The 20,635-nt window shown below is 38.8% G+C and overlaps 1 protein-coding gene across 1 annotated transcript; it reads left to right on the top strand.

The window, feature by feature from the left end:
* Positions 1–29: 29 nt before the first annotated feature.
* Positions 30–19,816, top strand: LOC123977076. The gene is made up of 19 exons (XM_046059558.1): positions 30–102; positions 1,339–1,452; positions 1,879–2,038; positions 2,279–2,471; positions 3,000–3,071; positions 3,349–5,152; positions 5,272–5,364; positions 6,134–6,247; positions 6,488–6,650; positions 6,964–7,156; positions 10,481–12,359; positions 12,637–12,726; positions 13,985–14,035; positions 14,602–15,117; positions 16,802–16,875; positions 17,649–17,801; positions 18,904–19,064; positions 19,225–19,366; positions 19,469–19,816. Exons 2-19 carry the CDS (start codon positions 1,344–1,346, stop codon positions 19,673–19,675), a joined length of 6,174 nt encoding a protein of 2,057 aa, XP_045915514.1. The 5' UTR covers positions 30–102; positions 1,339–1,343; the 3' UTR covers positions 19,676–19,816.
* Positions 19,817–20,635: the final 819 nt, after the last annotated feature.

The following is a 20,635-nucleotide window of genomic DNA, read 5'->3' as shown; positions in this document are numbered from 1 at the left end:
CGTCACGGGGTCTGAAAACAGGAAAGAAATGAGATATGGCTGCCTCTGTGTTGGCACCACTTGTAATTCTGCTTTCTTGTACTTGGGGATTTTGAAACAAAGGTAAGTGTTGCTGTTTAAAATATATATTGATCGTACTGCGTTACATGTATTTAAGTCAAAAGCAATCGATAAAGTGGTGGCTAACAGCTAATAGCTTATCCAGCACTTGCTTGTTAATGTTGGCATGCTAGCAATGCTTGTGTACATTACTGACTAAGGTTAGTTAAACAGGAGTCTGAGACAAGTATCTTAACAATACCGTTTTGATATAAACACAAATAGACATTGCCTAATAGGATGCATAACAGCCAATGTACCCAAGCAGCTAACTTTAACATTACTGTTGTTTTTCTTTTGTCATAGTTTCAACACAAATGCATTTCTGTTAATGTCCACATGTGGTTTGTAGTCACACATATGAAGATACTTTGCCTTTTTGTTTTTGGCTTTAGCAGCCAATGGAGACAGGAGATAAGATTTTTATTTCACGTGACATAATGTTGCTAACAATAATGTGGTAACTAGTACTGCTTTAGTTTTAAAAGCTTAACAGTTCAAATAACAGTTCTAGTAACATACTACTGTTTACTGCCACTTATTATTATGTATTTGTTACTTCTGTATTTCAATACTGTTTATATATTGTGTGTGTGTGTGTGTGTTTATTATCCAACACATGACCCCTGCACAAAAATATTTTATTCCACAATCTTTTGCACCATGCTCTTACCTCACTATTGGTTTGCTCTCTCCCTGCCTACAATGTTGTTTTGTTTAAAATGTATGTGTGTTCTGCACACTGTGTCTATGGTTGCTCCTTGCTGAGCGATGCTGAGTGATTGCAAAATCAGTGTTTCACCTAGGGAACACACCATGTAGCACCGAGGTGTCTTTGTTGGATGAATACATTTATTCATTTGGCAGATGCTTTTATCTGAAGTGACTTACATTTCAGGAACAACATACAATCATCAATACAGTAAGAGATCTATAATAGATACTAGTAAGAACAGCAATAAATACTAGTACGAGCTAATAGCGAGTACGGCATCAGTAGGGTAAATACCTAGGGAAAGAAGTAAGAGTTAATGAGTAGGGCAGTCTATACAAGAGAATTGTAAGAAAAATGTTAGAGGTGTGACTAACCTGTTGCTTGGAAGCAGCAAGTGATTAAAATACTTTTATAATATTCTGCCAAACATGCTATTTTGTGCCTCTTGTTTTTGCAAAGAACATTATGCTCAGTAGATCTCATATCATCCAAACCTAAATTAGTATCTTTGAAAAACTTTCCAGATGTCATGGAGAAGAAGAGAAGGCAACTGACTCCTGAGCAAGATGCCCTCGGGCACATAGTTGCTTGTAAAGACAAACCCTTCCTGGAGGAAAGGTTTATAGACTCTTCTAAAGGTAGGGTTACATTTCTGAGAGCACTCGCTGTATTGATATTGAAGGGATTTCTGGTGTCCTTCAGAATTATTTTCTGTTTACTGTAGATGTGCTTCAATACTTTTACTGTGTTAATGATTGGAAGTGCCTTCCAACTAAGATGCACAAAACTAAACATTGGGGCTTTATAATCAAGTTAAAAGATTTTGTATATTTATCAAGCATGGGTATTCAGACTTAAAATGAATGGCAACCCAGTTTAGAGTTGGACAATGCAAACTGATGGAAAATGTGAATTACTTCATAGTAAAAGACTTAAAAAATACTATTTCTTATATATTTGTTTGGTTAAAGTAAAACAATGGTCATGCAAATAACGATTGGTTTTGGCAATTGGACCTGCATTACACTGGATTAATGTTTTCTTGTTAATCTTTGCTTTTCTAGGGAGAGGAGTGTTCACCCACAAAGCCATTAAACCATCCATGTTTGTTGTTGAATATCGGGGGAATATCGTTTCTCACAAAGACACATCGTCTAGGAAGAAATGTGGTGATACTCTGAACAGTTTTTTGTTTGAGTTTTCATGGAAAGGAGCACACTGGTGGTAAGTTATTTGCTTGTTTTTTCAATTTTGTCATAAAGAGCCTGGTTAGGTTTTCTACAGTTTATTTTATAAGAAGACAATATAAGATAGGCTAGAATTTATTTTTCCCAATGGAAATTGTTCATCAGTTGCAGTACAAAGTAGGACGGTTGCAAAAATAATTTAATACACACACACACAAACTTATATGGTGTGCAGTCAAGAGTGGTAGAAGTTTCATTAAGGGTATTTTGCTTGCAGTGTTGATGCTTCGAAAGATGATAGGACCCTCGGGAGACTCGTGAATGACGATCACATAAGTCCCAACTGTGAAATGAAGAAAATTGTGTATGAGGGAAAACCACACTTGTGCCTGTTTGCAGTGAAAGAAATATCTCCAGGCGAGGAGATAACTTACAACTATGGGGACTCCTCTTACCCGTGGCGCTCAACGGTAGGTTTTTGTTATAGAAGGAACTTTTGATTTTTTTAATTAGAATTACAGTCACTTGTTACTTTTATTAGGTACACGTTGCTAAAATCAATGATGTCTAATACAACATTCCTGCAATAAATCCTATTTCCATTAATATTATAATTCTATTTTTTGTGTAAAGTGTTTTAGAGAAGTGTTGATTCGACTTGTTTTTTAATTTGGAGGATGTAGTATGTGATTCTCACAGATATTTCCATTAAATTGTATCTGCTTATTCAGACAGTCTCGTAATTGGCCGTGTTACGTTTGTTGTAATTAATAAATGGGGCACTTTGTGTAATGGCCTTTGGGACAATTGGCGTTAATCGCTTGAATAATAAAAATTACCCATAAGTTGATTATTATTGAAAGAAGCAGGATGAAATAAAATTTTAAAAAATGAACTGTATTTTTAAAATCTATTTTTTTTATTTCAGACTTTCATGATTTTATTATATTTTTTTAATATATATATGTATACACACACACACACTTGGCATTTTACAGGACCCCTATGATGGATCGAGTACCTCAAACACAGGCTTTAATGCTACTTCATCGACACCAAGGACTGAAGGGGTATGTAAAAGACTAAATTAATGCTTTGAGCAGCTGTTACAGTTCACACTCCAGTAAATGAGGCAGTATTAGCAACATGTATACACACTGCTTTTGTACACAACTAAAGCTCAATTTAAAAAAAGTGTGGTTTCAGTAGCCTCTTGGAATCTCTGCTGTTTATTAGTGAGTTTTAGAGGTGATGAGAACCTTTGGACAGAGCTAGGTTAACTCTTTTCCCCTGTATCTACTCTGAACAGTCTAGTAGATTGCTTGTTTTCTGTGTATAATTCTATAGGACTCAGCAGGTTCCAGCTTTGAAAAGTCTGATGATGACGAACTACCTGACAGTGGACCAAGTCAGGATAAGGACAGTTTTGCCAACACTAACAGTCAGCTGGAGGACGAGGCTGCTTTCAGTCCCGATGAACTCAACTCGGATGAAGAATATGAGCCCAGCAGGCCTGTACGAAAGCCCATGGACTCTTCCTACACCTGTAAAAATTACTGTTATGTTTGCGGGGCAGGTTTCACTAAAATCGCTCGACATCTTTTAAGGCATGCTAATGAAGAGCCTGAAATCGCTGAAGCTTTTGCATTTCCCAAACTCTCCAAGGAACGAAAAAGATTACTTGATGTATTACGGAACAGGGGAAATTACAAACATAATCAAGAGGTGATGAAGAATAAAAGTGGACCATTAAAACTAAGAAGACGACCGACAAGCACCGCCAGTGCTAAAACATACGTGCATTGTCTATATTGTAAAGGCATGTTCAAACGTAAGGAGATGTGGAGGCATGTAGCCAGATGTCAATCAAAGACGACAACAAACTCTGCAACTGGTGACAAGACAAGAGTCTTAAGTGAGATGGCTCTTGCAGATTCACCATTCTCCCACAAACTCCCTTCTGGTGTGTGGAAGATGCTGCTAACAATGAATCAAGATGAGATTGCATTTGCAGTTCAAAATGATTTCCTTATAATACAGCTGGCACAGTATCTGTGCGAGAAGTATAGAAATAATCCAAATAAACATGATTATATCAGACAGAAGCTGCGAGAAATGGGAAGACTTTTGTTAGCGCTGCATAAAAAGTCAGTATTTAGCTTTGAAGATGCTATCAAACCCAGAAACTTCTACAAAGTTGTTGAGGCTGTCAAAGACATTGCTGGTTTCAATGAAAAGCTGCAGGGCTACAACAAACCAAGTCTTGCTTTGAAATTGGGACATTCACTCAAAAAGATAGGTACCATTGTCCTCTCTAAACACGATGGCAATGAGCAGATGAAGAGCGACGCAAAGACATTCATGAAATTGTGTGCAAAGGAATGGAGTGAGCTTGTCTCCCACACAGCTCTCGCTTCGTTGAGTGGACAAAAAGTAAACAACCCGTCTACCATACCGTTCACACGTGACGTGCAGGTCTTCTACAAGTACCTGGAAACAACATCGGCTTCTGCCACTGAAAACTTGACAGTGAGTGAGAGCCCACAGGTCTACAGTGCACTTTGCAGAGTGATACTTGCACAAGCGTCAGTCTTAAACAAATGTGCCCCTGAAGTTTCGAAAATGACACTGAAGACATTCCAGGAGAGGGATGACGCTACCCGAGTGTTGTCCAAGCACTTCATCAGAATCAATATCGAGAAAATGACTGGCCAAAACGTTCCTGTCTTGTTGACCTCTGACCTTGTCAGTGCATTAACACTGCTCGTGAGCAAGAGGAAAGCATGTGGCGTACATCAAGACAATCCTTACTTGTTTGCAAAGCCTGACGCTTCTGCTACAAGCCACTTCCACGGAAGGATCTGCATCAGGGCTTTTTCCAGGCTATGTCGCGCAAAGAACCCAGAACATCTCCGGTCAGTGCATCTTCACAAGCACATTGCAAGAGTCTTCCAGATTCTCAACCTGGAGAACGATGAGCTCAATCACCTTGCTAAACTACTGGGCCATGACATCCGGGCTGACAGGGACTATTATCGGTTGCCAGAAGCAGCTGTGGATCTTGCAAAAATAGCTAAACTTCTTTTGGCAATGGAAAAGGGTTCTCTTGAAAGATTCAAAGGAAACTCTTTGGAGGAAATTGAGATTGAAGGTACGTGTCCAGTGTAATACACATCTGTCCTGCCAGTGCTTGTTTAGTAAAAACAAATAATTTCTTAAAATCTGAATGAATCATGCTGTACGTATAATCATACTTTCTTTTTATTCAAGATGAATTGGAGCCAGATGTGGAGCAGGGCAACCCTGAAAACAGTGACGCTGAGGAGGAAAATGAAGAATCAGATCTTTCATGTCAGCAGAGTGGTAGGTTGTGAGGATCCCCGTACATATTTTCCTGTAATAGTAGTTTTTTTTTGTTGAATAGATTTCTTTTCAGAGATGGCAAGTGACACTGAAGTTGATAATATGCATTGCTACGTGTGCCTTTTGACAATTTTAATACAGACTAAATAATTCGAAATATTTTATTTCATGTTATTGATATTAATTACTGATCTGAAGAAAACACAATAAAAGAAACCATAGAAATCATGATGAGGTTATTGGGGATTAATGTAGAATAAGGACAGTGTAATGTAAAGACACCACAGAAGAAGAGTGTTAAGAAGTCTGACACAGGTTGCATGAGGTAAGGATTTTAAAATTATTTGCAATCATCCAAACCAGCTTGCCAAATATTTAACGTATCACAAATACTATACATTCAAGAAATAAATAAGAACTGTTTTTTAGACCACATGTCACAAAGTGCCTCATAAATCAATAAAAAAAATATATATTATATTATTTGACTTGTAGTTTTACCTCATGTTGTTTTGGTGGTTCATGAAACTTTAGTTGTGCTGTCTGGAACAGTGTTATTTCAAATAATGTGTCTGCAACAATAACCAAATGTATAATAAAAATGGAGTACTTCTTCAAAACAGAAATCTACCATGTATGATGGCATGCTTAAAACCAGTTAAACATGTCGTCTTCTGTTTTCCAAAACAAATGCAGGGTTTGTGCATGAGACCACTGTTGGTCTTGCTTTTGCTTTAATATTTATACATTGTTTTGATAACATTTCCAGATGCTGTGGAACAAGAAGGCACACAACTGACTCCTGAGCAAGATGCCCTGGAGCACATAAAGGCTTGCAGAGACAAAGGCTTCCTGGAAGAAAGGTTCATTGACCCCATAAAAGGTTTTTACTTTTTATTTACTTTTTAACAGGTATTCTCATTGAAGTCGAGATTTCCTTAAATAAGAAAAATGATTCTCTTAGCTCTGTGAAAACGGAAAAATAACAAGTGATATATCCTGTAATGAGCTTGAAGCCAATATCCACTGGCAAATAGGAGGTTTTCCTTCCAGCCTATCAATGGGATGTTTAGACAATGATTGGATATAACTTGGACTATTGTATTTATTCTTGCATTTACAGGGAGAGGTGTGTTTACCCATCAACCCATTGAACCGTCCACCTTTGTCGCTGAGTATCGTGGGATAATCTCTGCCATCTCTCACAAAGAAACCAGGAGAAAGAAATGTGGTGATTCTCTGAAAAATTACTTGTTTGACTTCTCATGGATTGGAACAAACTGGCGGTGAGTTTACTGCTTTTTTTTCTTTCAAGGAGCAGCATTAAATGGTCTATATTGGCTTCTGTTATAGAGCAATCTTTACAAAACCCAAGATAAAGATTGATGTAAAAAACAAAAACAAAGGAAGAAACATAGCAGCATCAAGTCAAACTCAGTTTTTCACTACCTCCTGTTATGCATGCTGCATGAATTTCTTGTGTGTGTGCAGAAAGATAAGATACAATATTTTAACATCCATTTACCATCAGTCCCAGTCAGTGTGATAAGAGTGGTTTTAAGACTGGTGGAAGTTTCATTAAGAGTGTTTTACTTGCAGCGTTGATGCTTCGAAAGAGGATGGGACCCTCGGAAGACTCGTGAATGACGATCACATAAGTCCCAACTGTGAAATGAGGAAAGTTGTTTATAAGGGAAAGCCACACTTGTGCCTGTTTGCAGTGAAAGAAATATCTCCAGGCGAGGAGATAACTTACAACTATGGGGAATCCTCTTACCCGTGGCGCTCAACGGTAGGTTTATTTTCTGCAAAGTGTCTTGCTTTTTTTTCTGCTATGTAATAAATGTAATAAGTATCTATTGACATCTAGTGTAGATGTGTCTACAAATGTGTTTACTGTTCTGCTTCCCAAGTTAATGACAAAATATTCTTTAAAAATTATTCCAGTATAATCCAATACAACACCTGAATAACATCCTCTGGCTTGAATCTGAATATCTCTATCTGAACTTCATAAGCTTTGCAAAGGTGGGACTTGTAAGTGTATTCTTTTGCTTTAGATTGTGTAGGTGCACCCAATAAACTGGTAAAGTGGTGGGAATTAGGGTTGTCACGATACAAAAATGGTGACTTTGATATTGAAACAATACCACAGCAAAAAATCTAATGGAATAATAAATTATTATATTTCATTAATTAAAAAAACTGAAAATATTATATCTGCTGTAGAGCTTTTGAGAGCCTGTTATCATTAATTGTCATATTTTATATATAATTTGACGAAACAAAGAAAGAAAGAAAGAAAACAAGAAAATGCCCTCAGTAAAACACAGACTTCTGCCGAGGAAGTGTATTGAGTCATGCCTGTTCAGTCCACTTTAAATCACTACTGTAGTGAACAGGATAATAATCCTGAGTTTGAGCTTTATAACCAGGGCCACCTGACTTAAAGTTAATGTCATTTAGGTTAATTATTTTCATGATAAATTTAAGTGTAGTTATGTGCTGAGGACTTATTTTTTTAGGACTATTTTTTCATACTTGTATGTTTTTGACAACGAATTAGTACATTAATAATTAGATTACTGTAGATAAATGGATCAAGGTCATTGTTATTAAAGCTTTTACATGGTTTGCAGTAATCTGATTTCTTAGATAGTTAACTTTATGTATTTGCAACCAAATATCACTTATTAAACAGTCACGACTCAATACACCTCCTTCAGGAAGGTCTGCGATCTAAACAATTGACTAAAATGTACATGCCATGTCGGGCCACGATCACCAATACCAGTAATGATTTCATTATAAATGACTCATAATTTGTGGTGTTTATCTGCATACTGCCTGATTTTATTGTTGTTGTTGTTTTTTGCAGCTTGCATGTTCTGGTAAAGTTAACGTTGTATTTGAAAGTAGAGATGTTTGCCACTTGGGTAAGCTTGGCTAAACTAAGACAAATTGAACATCGCCCTTCATTTCCTCGTCAAACTCCGATGCTAAAAAGGTTTGCTTGTCACACAATAAATCACTCTCGTTTGACATGTCTGTCGGGGGAAATGCTGTCGTGTTGCCTCCCTTGGTTTGCGTGGATTTGAAACATCTTTAACAGACAGGCTTTGTGGTGTCCATGGGCTCATATTACATAGTTCGCAAAGTGCGTCTGCTTTGTTGACAAACCGAGAAGCTACGTCTCTCCTGGCGCTGCAGACACGCCCACTCTGCCTGTAGTACACGTGCTCAAGCTCGAGCGAGTATGTAGACACAGCATCCCGCAACATGTTGAAAAGTCAGGTAAACTCCGGCTGCAACGTTACAGTAATATTTTATATCATCTTGACGTTAAACTGCCAGGAACTCTGCATAACACCGGTAGTTTTTAGGTGTTAGCGGACCACTCCGTGAGCTGTGGTGGTGGAAACAGCATGTAGCCCAAACAAGTGACCGTGAACATTAGCAAAACAAAGAGCAGACATTTTTCTCAGGAGTTGGTTGACCAGAGCTAAACACCAGTGATTACTGGACTTCAATTCATCTTGTTGTCAGACAGTTTACTGACCCCTGTTCCTGTTTCTGTTGATGTAAGAGCTAAAGATCCAGAGTGTCAGAAGTTGCTTTGTGCAGCCTGTGTGTATTCACTCACTGTGGCTTGTCTGGCTTCAGGAGCACTAAAGATTCATTTATGGATGTGAAAATATTAAGTTGCGTTAGGCTAAGCTGCAAATGATCTCCTCAAAAATGTAACTTCTCCTGTGGACCGCAAGAACTGATTGGGTGCTTGTTAGGGGTGAAGTGACTTTGCCCCGGCCCAAGTTAAAGATGGTCATGGAGGGCCCTCCCGTCACAGTGGCATAATGTCAGTAACAAATTAAAGAAGTTAAAGCTTGCAGCTATAAAACAACCTGCCTCTGCGAAATGCACTGCACAGTTGACACCTAAACTAAATGAAATCAGACATCATTCTATAAAGCATAAGAGTCACAATACTAAGACGGTTATAGAGATGCCTACTTCATAGGAGATTAAAACAAAACTTAACTGACAGGGCACCATCACACATGAAAGCATGATCCTATTAGTGCCATGAAAAAGATGATCAATGACTGTGCACCACTTTGACATAACAAAATGTTTCATGTCTGCTCATAGGCATTATAAACACAAAACTCAAGTGTGTAGATTGATTACTAGTCAAATAAATAATAAGTTGTACTTGCATTATTTGCACTCTCTCCTGAGCTTTTTGCTATGTGAAGTAGTTTATTAAACCCTTTAAATCCAGCTGGCAGGCAGGGCTTTGTTGATTGACAGTGTGTCCAGATTAACAGGTCTGTCCCAGTGAGCTCTATAGGTAAGAGGCCACAGTCACTGGAATTGCTGGATTTTGCTACTCAGCAGTGCGCAAGTTATTCTGTGCGCGCCCACGTTGCACATCTTTAACATAAAATTACATGATTTAGATGTACTTACTGTAAAGTTATGTGGCCATGAAGTGTTCGTATGTCAACGTATTTCATATTATTCTGATGTTATTGAATATGAATGACATCAAGTGTGAGACGGAGACACCAAGAAGTAAGAGGCTTAACTCACTGACTATTGTAAATACCTACACACAAAATAATACTTGTTTATGTAAAATATCAGATTAAGTTGTCAGATTACTTTACATAATTTAAGAGGTCAGTTACGGGCCCTGCAACTGTCTGCTGGTGCAACATTAAGGAAGTTGAAGGCTCTGTCATCTTCTCCTTTTTTAGTGATCTAACAAAGCCATTTCTTCTGCAAACTTTCTTCTTTAGCCCTACACAACGTGAACACAACGAGTGCAAGTCAGTAATCTCCCGTACTCTAATTAAATCAAGTAGGTGTAGGTATCTGCTGCGGGACTCTTGTTAACCGCTAATAATAAATGTGGCTTAAAATGACACAACTGAAATAGCAGTACAAGTATGTTCATTACTCCGGTCTACCTCAAACCACAGTGAGACAGATACGAGAACAGATCAAGCAAAACAAAGTTAAACACTACAGTCTTAAGAATTTGCACATTGAGGGTAATGCTACACAAACTTGTTTTGGATATCTGTATAAAATTGCTTGTTTATAATTGCAGGCTGAGGACTCTGCTGGATCCTCCACTTCTGCAGAATCCTGCTCTGATGACGATTATGTACCTGAAGGTGAACCAAGTAGCGATGACGGCTCTAAAAACAACAACCCAGATCCAGATTCTTCTGAACAGCAGAGCTTTGTGCAGCAACCCGTTGATGCCTCGTGCATCCAGCAGGATAGTGAGGATGATTACAGCTCTGATGATTTTACGTCTGATGGAGAGCCGGAAGGCACTTCCCGCACCAACAAAAATTATTGTTACGTTTGCGGTAAAGCTCAATCAAAAATTTCCCGTCACCTTTTCACCCACAGAAATGAAGAGGACGAAATAGCTGAAGTGTTTGCACTCCCCCTATACTCTAAGGAACGAAATATCCTACTGGATAAGTTACGAAACAGAGGAAATTACAAACACAATCAAATGGTTTTGAAGACCCACTGTGGAGAACTGAAAGTGAAAAGAAGAAAATCAAACATGTCCACCGCTGCTAAAACATATGCACTCTGTCTATATTGTAAAGGCATGTATAGCCGTAAGGACATGTGGCGACACATGCAAAGGTGTGCTTCAAATAAATCCTCAAAACTTCCAGGAGTTGGCAAGACTAAAGTCTTAACTTTGATTGCTGCTGCCGAGTCAACAGACCTCAAAGAAATCTCATCAGATGTGAGGGAGGTATTGACGAAACTGAAGAAAGATGAGATTGCATCTGTAATTGAGAGTGATCCCCATATACTGCTGCTGGCACAGTGTTTGTGCCACATGAATGAAGGTAAAACAAACCGACGTGACCACATCCCACACAGGCTGAGGCTTATGGGGAGACTCCTGTTAAAATTGAGGACAAAGTCAATTAGTAGCTTTGAAGATGCAGTCAAACCCGAAAACTTCAGCAAAGTGGTTGAAGCTGTCAGAGAGCTCGCTGGTTTCAATGAAGAGATAAAGTCCTGTGACAGACCAAGTCTTATGCTTAAAATGGGAAATTCGCTCAAGAAAATTGGTCAAATTATCTTCGCCAGGGCTTTGAAAGCGGAGGCAGATGAAGAGACGACACATGAAGCGGAGACATTTATGAAGTTGTGTGCAGAAGAATGGAGCTCTGTCGTCAAATCGAAATCAAGAGTCAACAAACCACAAACCATGTCGTTCATACAGGACGTGCAGCTTTTCTACCAGTGCGTGGAGAAGACGGCAGCGTCTGCAGTTGAAAGCCTGACGATGTATGAAAGTCCTCCGGTCTACAATGCACTTCTCAGAGTGACCGCTGCACAAGTGTCACTCTTAAACAGAAACAATGTAGACGTTTCCAAAGTAACAATCAAGTCATTTAAGGAAAGGGACGAGACTGAGCTTCATGAAGACGCTGCTGTTTACCAGTCACAGTTTGAGCAAATTCTGTCCAAGAACACTGTGAAGATCAATCTAAGGAATGACAAAGATAAAAAAGTTGCCGTTACGTTGACCCCTAAACTACTCTCTGCAATAACACTGCTTGTGAACAAGAGAGAGGCATGTGGTGTACATAATAACAATCCCTTCTTATTCGCAAGACCTGTTGCCACATGTACAAGCTTCTACCACGGACACCAGTGCATCAACACTTTCGTAGCTCGGTGTGGTGCAAAGAACCCGGCGAACCTCAGGTCTACGTTTTTTCGGAGGCACGTTGCAAGAGTTTTCCAGATTCTGAGCCTCACAAATGACGAGCTTGATCAGTTGGCCAGACTACTGGGCCGTGACATTCGGACTGACAGCGAGTATTATCAGACGCCAGAAGCAGCTGTTGACATAGCAAAAATCTTGGAGCTACTATCGGCAATGGAGAATGAATGTCTTGAAAGATTTGAAGGAAAATCTCTTGAGGAGATTGAGGTTGCAGGTATGTTCAGTTCAGTAGTTTAAGGTTTCCTGTGGAGTTTCTTATAAATGACCCGAGGTTATTTTTACATTGAATTTTCACAAAATGCAATTATAATCCATGAATCATATTTTAATCTGATTATTCAAATCAAATAAACAAAATATTGATTATTAAAGTTTTAGTCTTAAAGAAATTGTGATATCAAGATTCATGTATTAATGTCTTGATAGTTGAAAACATATTACCCCGTGCTACTGGGAGTACAGATGTATACATAGTTTGCTTTCCTTTGAAGATGAACTGGAGCTGGATGTGGAGCACGACAGCCTCGAAAACAGTGACGCTGAGGAAAATGAAGAACCAGAAAGCAGTTTTCAGCTGGGTGGTACGTAATAGGCAATAACTCTTCTACTACCCATTGATCTGTATTATATGTTCTTTCAGAGTAGATTACCCTGTAATAAATCTGGATTAAGACAGATTAATTAAACATTTTCAAAGATTTTGTTGCATATAAAGGTATTTCTGAACTAACAAGGAACCCTATGATAAATTTGTTTGTCTCTACCTAATCCAGGCCTGTTATACAACATTTGCAGAGCTACATACTAGGGCCAAATATTCAAATATTTCATCATTTTGTACACATTCGATTTTTAATTTTGAGATTTGAATGTTGAGGTTCTTTTATTTTTCGCGCGCCTGACTCTGCTCACAGCAGTGAACGTAATGCTCCAGTTTGCATCAAAGGGAACACATAATGAAGCCCTCAACTGTGTGGGAGCACTTTAAACTGATGACAACAGATGTGTGGCAGTTACGGGGTTTATTCATTTTACATTTGCTTAATGTCATTACAGATCAAAAAAAGTCTAATAGCCTACATTTTAAAATTAAACACTAGCCTAAACTGTAGGCTACAACAACATAATGAACACATTTAAATCATTATATTAGGCCAGTTGAAGAAGAACATGTGGTAGGCTATAATAAAAGTTAAGAGTGATCACGTATAATAACAATATCGCTTCAATAGCGCTCATCCCGTCTGATCTTTTTGGACGCCCGTCTGTCTTAAAATATTCCCGTATTCTGCTCTGGACCTGCTGAGTTCAGCCTCTCAGTCTTCCAACCCGGTTCGGCACGCACCTAATCTTCCGCTTTTCCCCGGCTTTATCTCCCGTCCCTTCAAACCCGCAGTAAATATTTCTATTTTATTTAACTTCTTGTTCTCTTAGTCCTGCCCTAGCATAGACATAACACAGTTAAAACAAAGTGTTGTTAATAATAACTTGCTGTTTTAGTTAGCCTGTGCTGTGCTCTCTGTCTCTCACACACACTCTCACACGCAGACTTACATAGTCATGTCCGCTGTCATCTCTCCCCCATCAAATTCTCCCTCACTCATGTCATTGCCAGAACCTCTTGGGCATTTGTCTTTTACTGTTCTGCTTATGTCTATCAAATACGTAGGTGTAGCTCGTGACAGCCAGCTTATCAACAGGCATTTAAACAGTCGGCATAACGCAACTGCTGTATTGACAATTCTGAAACTTTAACTCTCTGCTATCTCAGTTAAGCTTTTTTAGTTAACAACTTGCTAAGTTACCGGTACCAAAGGACGCTTTTCTTTGTCTTTTTAGATGTAAAACGTGGGAGGGACATTGCTCATGACAAGGCCACCACATCCAAAGGTAATGCAAAGGCCTTGCGCTGCCGGTACGACTCTAGATTACTAGTTGACAGTAATCTGTAATGAGACTCCAGCTCACACTCACCACACAAAGTTTTGTTAAGAGGTTCTTTTATATTTGTGCGGTGATCATGGAGCTAGTTGCGCCTGTTTTTGTGTTTGCATGTGTTTACTTTTCTACTAACATCAGCAGCTGTCAGCATAGGACAGTAAGAGGCCAAATAAATCAAAAACTAAAATATGAACTAAGAGTATGTATCTAAACAAGGTATTTCGATACCTCTCTTTATTTGTTGACGAGTGATTTTGATACAGCTACAGATTTAAATGTGACCTTTGTTAACTAACCAGGAGTTGGTATGACATTGGCTGGTGACAAATATTTGCTTTTATTGACTCTGAAAATCTATTTGATCTACAGTTTTAATCTACAGTGGATTTAAGATAAACCCAAAACAACCCAATTGAGAATAAATTTGAGACTTCACTGGCTAAATGAAACTAGTGATAAATAAAAAGTAAATAGTAGATAATCTGCTCACATAACTGTCCCTCTATCTCCTGTAGCTCGTTCCTCCTTTTCCCGAGCTAAAAAACCCAGCGGAGTTTCCAGAGTTTCTTCCGTGAAGAAACGTGGCCGAGGCAGGACAAAAAGGTACGGGGGTCAAGATGAGGAATCTGAGCCGAATGATGAGAAAAACGATGAGGTGAACACAGAGAAGGATGACGGGTCAGAGGAAATGCCTGCGAGCTGTGCTGTGAACACACCTGAAGAAACACTGTCGCGTAGCAAGGAGGATGCAGCAGACATTTGTTTTAGTGATTATGACGAGGACATGAATGTGGACTTTGACATGGACACCGATGAGGACATTCCCAGAAATGAGGATGGAGATGGTGACACAAACGGCTCAGCAGCAACGCCCAAGAACGACTGCTTGCCTAACAGGGACACCTCTGTTGCAGACCTTGAAGAGACCATGGACACTGATACAGAGAACCATGAGGATGAAAAGAAAGGAAGCGAACAAAATAACTGGACGGATGTGGACAGCAGGAGTCCCTCTGCCATCTTCGATACAGGTAAAATAAATCTGGTGTCTCTAGAGGGAAAGTCAAGGGATTGCCAAAGTCTGTACAAATTTGTCTGTAGAATTTATCCTCATGGGATCTTGAACATCTGAAGCAAATTTCACAACAATTCATCCAATAGCTGTTGAGATATTTCACTAAAAATCAAAAATGTCAACCTCATGGTGGTGCTAGAGGAAAAGTTAAGAGATCACCAAAGTCGGTAGGCTTCACCTTCTGAGTAGGGTTGCACAATTAATCTAATCGCAATGTCGTCATGTGTGATAACATAACCGCAAAAAGTGTGCGATTTAATAAAACAGAAGAAGTGTGTGTGTGTGACACACTCTTCTCTGTGTGCACTGCAGTCTTCTTATTATTGTCTCCGCCCACACTGGGATCTCGCATGTGCCCATTGTCGTGGAAATTATATTCCTGGTGAGGGGTTGAGCAAAGAATTGACTAACAACCAACTGTTGTCTTTGAAGAATTTATTTAACAAAAGAGAATAAACAGAAGTACTAAAACACAGCTGGTCCAGAGACCTGCCGCCTAGGACGGCTTCGGGCGTCTGGCCTCGAGCAAAGGGATGCATCATCATTTACACAGTCTAGGTTTCTATGTTTTGGGGATCAGAGATCCTCTCTCAGCCTTGAATGAACATTCCAGGAGAGGAGAGGAACAACGAGAGGAAAACACCAAAACAATCTCACAGCTCTGACCTAAGCCCCAGTAAATGTGGACAGACCAACATAAGGAGTATAGGAGAGGAAAGATTAAGGATAAAAAACACAATAAATATCTATAACATTAATAGTAATAATAATGATAATATTAAAAGATCATACATAAAAGATTAAATGTAAGAGGACACAATTTTCTGCCATAACACTCATAAAAACAGATAAGCCTGCATGAGAAAAATTATTTATGAGCAGTGTGCAAGTAACTTTTAAGACAACAACCTACCGTAACCACCCTCCCCTCCCCGCTGCTAATCGTTCAAAAGGTAGTTTGATGTGCTAGAGCAAATCATTAAATGTTGAACATATGATTATTGACTTAGTACTTAGCATTAAAAAATTTGAGACCGATGTAGAGCCGTTTGCTTGCACAAGGATTTAATTTTTAAAAACAACCCACAAAAATGAAACGGCTATAACTGGTTTTAATATTCAACACGTGGTAAAAAAAGTATACTATTATATTAAATTCTAATTAATGTAGTATTTAAAATATTATTCTTATACTAACAATAAACTATTAACTTAACATAATACTCTTTATTTAATACACTCATGTACAGTTCCTCCTCCAGTTTGTGGATAGAGGCTCCATCTAGCCGCCTCCTCTGTAGAGCAACAGACTTCCCTCTGTTTTACATCTGTTTTACTAGTTATTGTTAAATATTGTTTAACTTTGTTCAAGTTGAAAAATACATATTTCAAAATGTCAGTGTTTTGCGCATTCCTTGATAATTAAGAAAGTAAACTCATAGTACCATTTGTTCCATTGTAATCAAATCGCAATATTGTTCACAATAATCGCAATATGACTTTTTCTCCAAATTGTGCAGCCCTACTTCTGAGGATCATGAATGTCTAAGAAAATATCATGGCAATCCATCCAATAGTGTAGAATTTTAACTCTATAACAAAACATGGCTGTACACTCGATGTGATTTCATTATTTATAGGAAAGAAGAACAAACTCTCAGCTGCAGTGACTGGAATGAAAGAAGTGAAGATATTAATCCCAAAACTGGACATTGTGAGTAACACATTTCTTGTCATTTGTTTTCTAATATTATAATAAAAACAACACTTACAAGTATGAATTGCAACTTTTTATAAATAAACACTTTTGGCAACCACGTCACACACAATCTGGTGTTGTTGACATTGGGCTGGATGATTTGGCCTAAAATCATAATCACAATTAATAGAACATTTTTACCTCGATTACGATTAATGAACGATTATTTTGTTTTTGATTGTTTTTTGCCCTCATAGTTCACTGAAAAGGTTTTTACTGTAAATATGCTCAACTATTAAAGCTGGGTTTACGTTTTTAAATTAAGAGGTCATTGATAAGGTAATGTTGAAGTGCACATACCAGAGATACGGTTCTCCTATATTTGGTGCATCGCCGCTGATGAATTATGACCACTGCTGCTAACATTTCACACATTTATTAATATCAGTGCGGTACTTACGTTAATCATTTTCACCCGCACACTGTGAGAGCATGGAAACACTCAACGCTTTGCTAGCTTCCTTTTCTTAATTATCAAAGGACATCTACGTGACAGGTGCTGTTATAAGGAGGTGAAGGAGGTTCGCGCTAGCTAGCATCTCCCAGAGCTGACGCTGGTCAGGAAGCAGGGCAGGACTCGTGACTGCACACGCAGCAGTATGTTTGTGCTGACGTGATCATGCTCATGCTGTAAAGCCTTCAATTTGATTATTCACACCTGGAAATGATAAATGACAAGAATGTAAAAAGTCAGTTGTTTTGTTATTTTAATTTTTTTTTTGTTGTAGGAGAAGTTGCAGACTTCAGTCCACATTTCCCAGTTATCATCCGTGTGCAACTCTGTCAAGTGGCCGGTGACAGATCAGCCCATTCAGGACAACAGCAAGCGCTGCCTAACATCCTCTACTGCCACAGACATCAACAAGCCCAGCTTTGCAAAGGTAAAGAGTATACTGTTCATCACGTGAACAAAGTATTTAAATTGAAAAGAAATTTAAATAACCCTGGTGACCTCCTTATTATGATAGTCATCTGAGCTGAGTGCATGCCATCTAAAATTTAAAAGAATTAGTAAACATTCTTTGAAGCTTCATTCAAAGCTGGTATGAGCAGGAGGTCAAATGTTGCATAATTTACTCGGTACAATGTGGCAGAAAGGAAGAGAAAACTATAACTTTCAACTGATGTATCTGCATTTCCAAATAATTTGAATACTAATTGTCAGTTGTTTAACCTGCTTAAGGGCAAGATGGCAGAAGGAAGTATCTCAAAATACTGGTTGGTGAAAGTAGTTTATATGTGACGTCTGTTGTTGTTGTTAACATCTGCATACCTGCTTTTAATACAGTACAGAGCCTTTATAACACAAGCACATTCAAGTTCAAGTTCATTTTATTTATATAGCACGTTTTATAGCAGCCACTGACTGACCAAAGTGCTTTACAGAACTACAGAATTAAAAGACAATAATACCATGCATAACAGCAAAGCATAGAAAAGTACAGCAAAGTTAAGAACAGCTTTAAACAGGAGTAGCCAAAGCAGTATCAGACTCATCAACAATAAAAATAAAAAACAGAAATGCCAGTATCAGACTTAGATAGAAAAAACAGCATCATACTCCAAGGAGAGAAATATAAATATATATATAAACAACCTTATTTATAGGCCAAGGAAAACAAGTGTGTTTTTAAAAGTGACTTAAAAGAGTCACTTTTCATTTTGTTCACTTTTCATTCATTTTTTCTCATAAATTTACCACCTTATGGGAATCTAACCCCCTCCCTCAGTTTTGTAATGTTTTGTTTGTTTGTTTTTTACTTCAATGGCCTTAATACATCGTCACAGTGTTAAAAGAAGAAAAGTTTTCACATTCAAGGTTTTTCTCGCCTGTACTATTTTGCAGTATCTTAATGCAGCTCTATTTGAATCTCATATCTTTGTGTCTCTTCAGTTCGCTTGCATTTGTGTATATGAATGTTGCCCAACAAAGCAGGATAAATGAAATTATCCATGTTCTTTATTTATGCTCTTGCGGATCAGGCGATAGAGATGACCTGCTCCCACTGCAAGGTGACCATGTTGAAGGGCCAAACAGCTTACCAGAAGAAAGGATTCACGGACGTCTTCTGCTCCAAAAACTGCTTATTTGAAATGTTTCCCATCAACAAACCAGTGCCCAAGACCTGTCATCACTGTCACAAGTGAGTCGGTGAAAAACATCACTTCACCCTGCAGGACTACACCTCTATTCTTGCACGTAGTAGCCTACGTAGTACTAAAAAACCTTGTTGTAGTAGTTTCCTTTGTGTCAGTTCATTTTGTAACAAACAAGTTTATAATCTCCCCTCCTCATTCTGGCAGGGCGATATCGCAGCCTCTGGACCTCATCATGGCTGCAGTGGACGTTAAGGGCACTATGAAGGACTTCTGCAGTGTGACCTGCCTAACCTCTTTTAAGTCCCCCCCACAGTCGAGCTGCAGCATGTGCAACAAATCCTGCACTGTAAGCTAACATTTTTCTTCAACTACAAAACATTGTCAGCAAAACCATTCATATTAACTATAAACTGCATCATACTCACTGCTCCTTTTTTCCCCTCCACAGACCACATGTGAGTTGACCCTGAACAAGGCTGTTCACAAGTTTTGCAGCGACTCCTGCTTAGAAAATTTCCGCAGGGACAACGTGGGCGTCTGTGAGAACTGCAGCTCCTCCTGCTACAAACCGCTCATGCTGATGCTGGAGGAAGAGACCAAAACGATCTGCAAGGAAGAATGTCTGGAGGAGTTCAAAGAGGTGCAGAAATATTAACATGATGGTCACTTAATGCGACATTATGTAAGAAATGGTTCTATGTGCGGGTTGGCGTGTTATTTGGAGTGTAATTCACTGCCATCGGAAATAAGGACAGCTGTTCATGTGCATTCGTTATGATTACAGTACGATCAAAAACTAGTAAGTTGACAACTTTGCTAACAATCAAACATCAAGCAAGTGTGACAACATATGACAATATTTATTTCTAGTTTCATGTATGTGAACAGAAAGAAGGCCAGCTCAGCGACTGTCTTGCAGCCTTTTAGTTCATTAAGCTCTCACCAATGTCTGGGAGCTTCTTGCTTGGTCACTCTCTTTTTCTCTTCTTTGTTTTCTTCGTCAATGTCTTCTTCAGTCTCTTCACCTCTGTTAACATTATGTCCATAGAGGCTGCTGAGACGGGTTATGTTGCCCGGCTGCAGCGCCGCTCTCCACCTGCAGCAGCACAATGTTACTTGAAAAATGGGTGGCAAGCTGGCACACACATCTACACAGTAACGGATGCAAGAGCAGTTTCAGTTACGTTACCAGTGTCCGAGTGTGTTATCTAGTAAGTAACATCAACTCGAGATTTACAGCTAGCGGTTAAACTTCTGTCTGTGAAACCTCTGACTGATTTTGCTCGTGTTGATAACTTTGCTCAGACAGCTAAACATCAAGCAAGCGCAACAACACAAGACACAGCAAACAGCTAATACGTTTGCTGACTAGTCCAACAGCAAGATGGCCAGCGTGACATCTGTCCTGCATCCTTTCAGCTCTTTTAGCTCACGCCATAGAGTTAAAGTCAGTCTGATATTTACTCGTTTGGTCTTTTCCTTGCTTCCTCTTTGGTCTTGTCACATCCTCTGCAATGACCTCCATACTGTGAATACCAAGCTAGCTTCTTCCAAAAAACGTACATTGTTCATTATATACTTTTTGCTTCTTCTAATAGCTTGTTTGCTGAAGAGT

This window comes from Micropterus dolomieu, linkage group LG09 (genome assembly GCF_021292245.1).
Source record: "Micropterus dolomieu isolate WLL.071019.BEF.003 ecotype Adirondacks linkage group LG09, ASM2129224v1, whole genome shotgun sequence".
Lineage (NCBI taxonomy): Eukaryota > Metazoa > Chordata > Actinopteri > Centrarchiformes > Centrarchidae > Micropterus > Micropterus dolomieu.
This window is presented reverse-complemented; position numbering and strand designations above follow the sequence as displayed.

Bases quoted from the DNA above. Each gene is read 5' to 3' on its own strand.
- LOC123977076 (XM_046059558.1), top strand. From the start codon at position 1,344: ATGGAGAAGAAGAGAAGGCAACTGACTCCTGAGCAAGATGCCCTCGGG. The intron at 1,453-1,878 runs GTAGGGTTACAT...TTGCTTTTCTAG, and splicing joins GTTTATAGACTCTTCTAAAG to GGAGAGGAGTGTTCACCCAC. The intron at 5,365-6,133 runs GTAGGTTGTGAG...TAACATTTCCAG, and splicing joins TCTTTCATGTCAGCAGAGTG to ATGCTGTGGAACAAGAAGGC.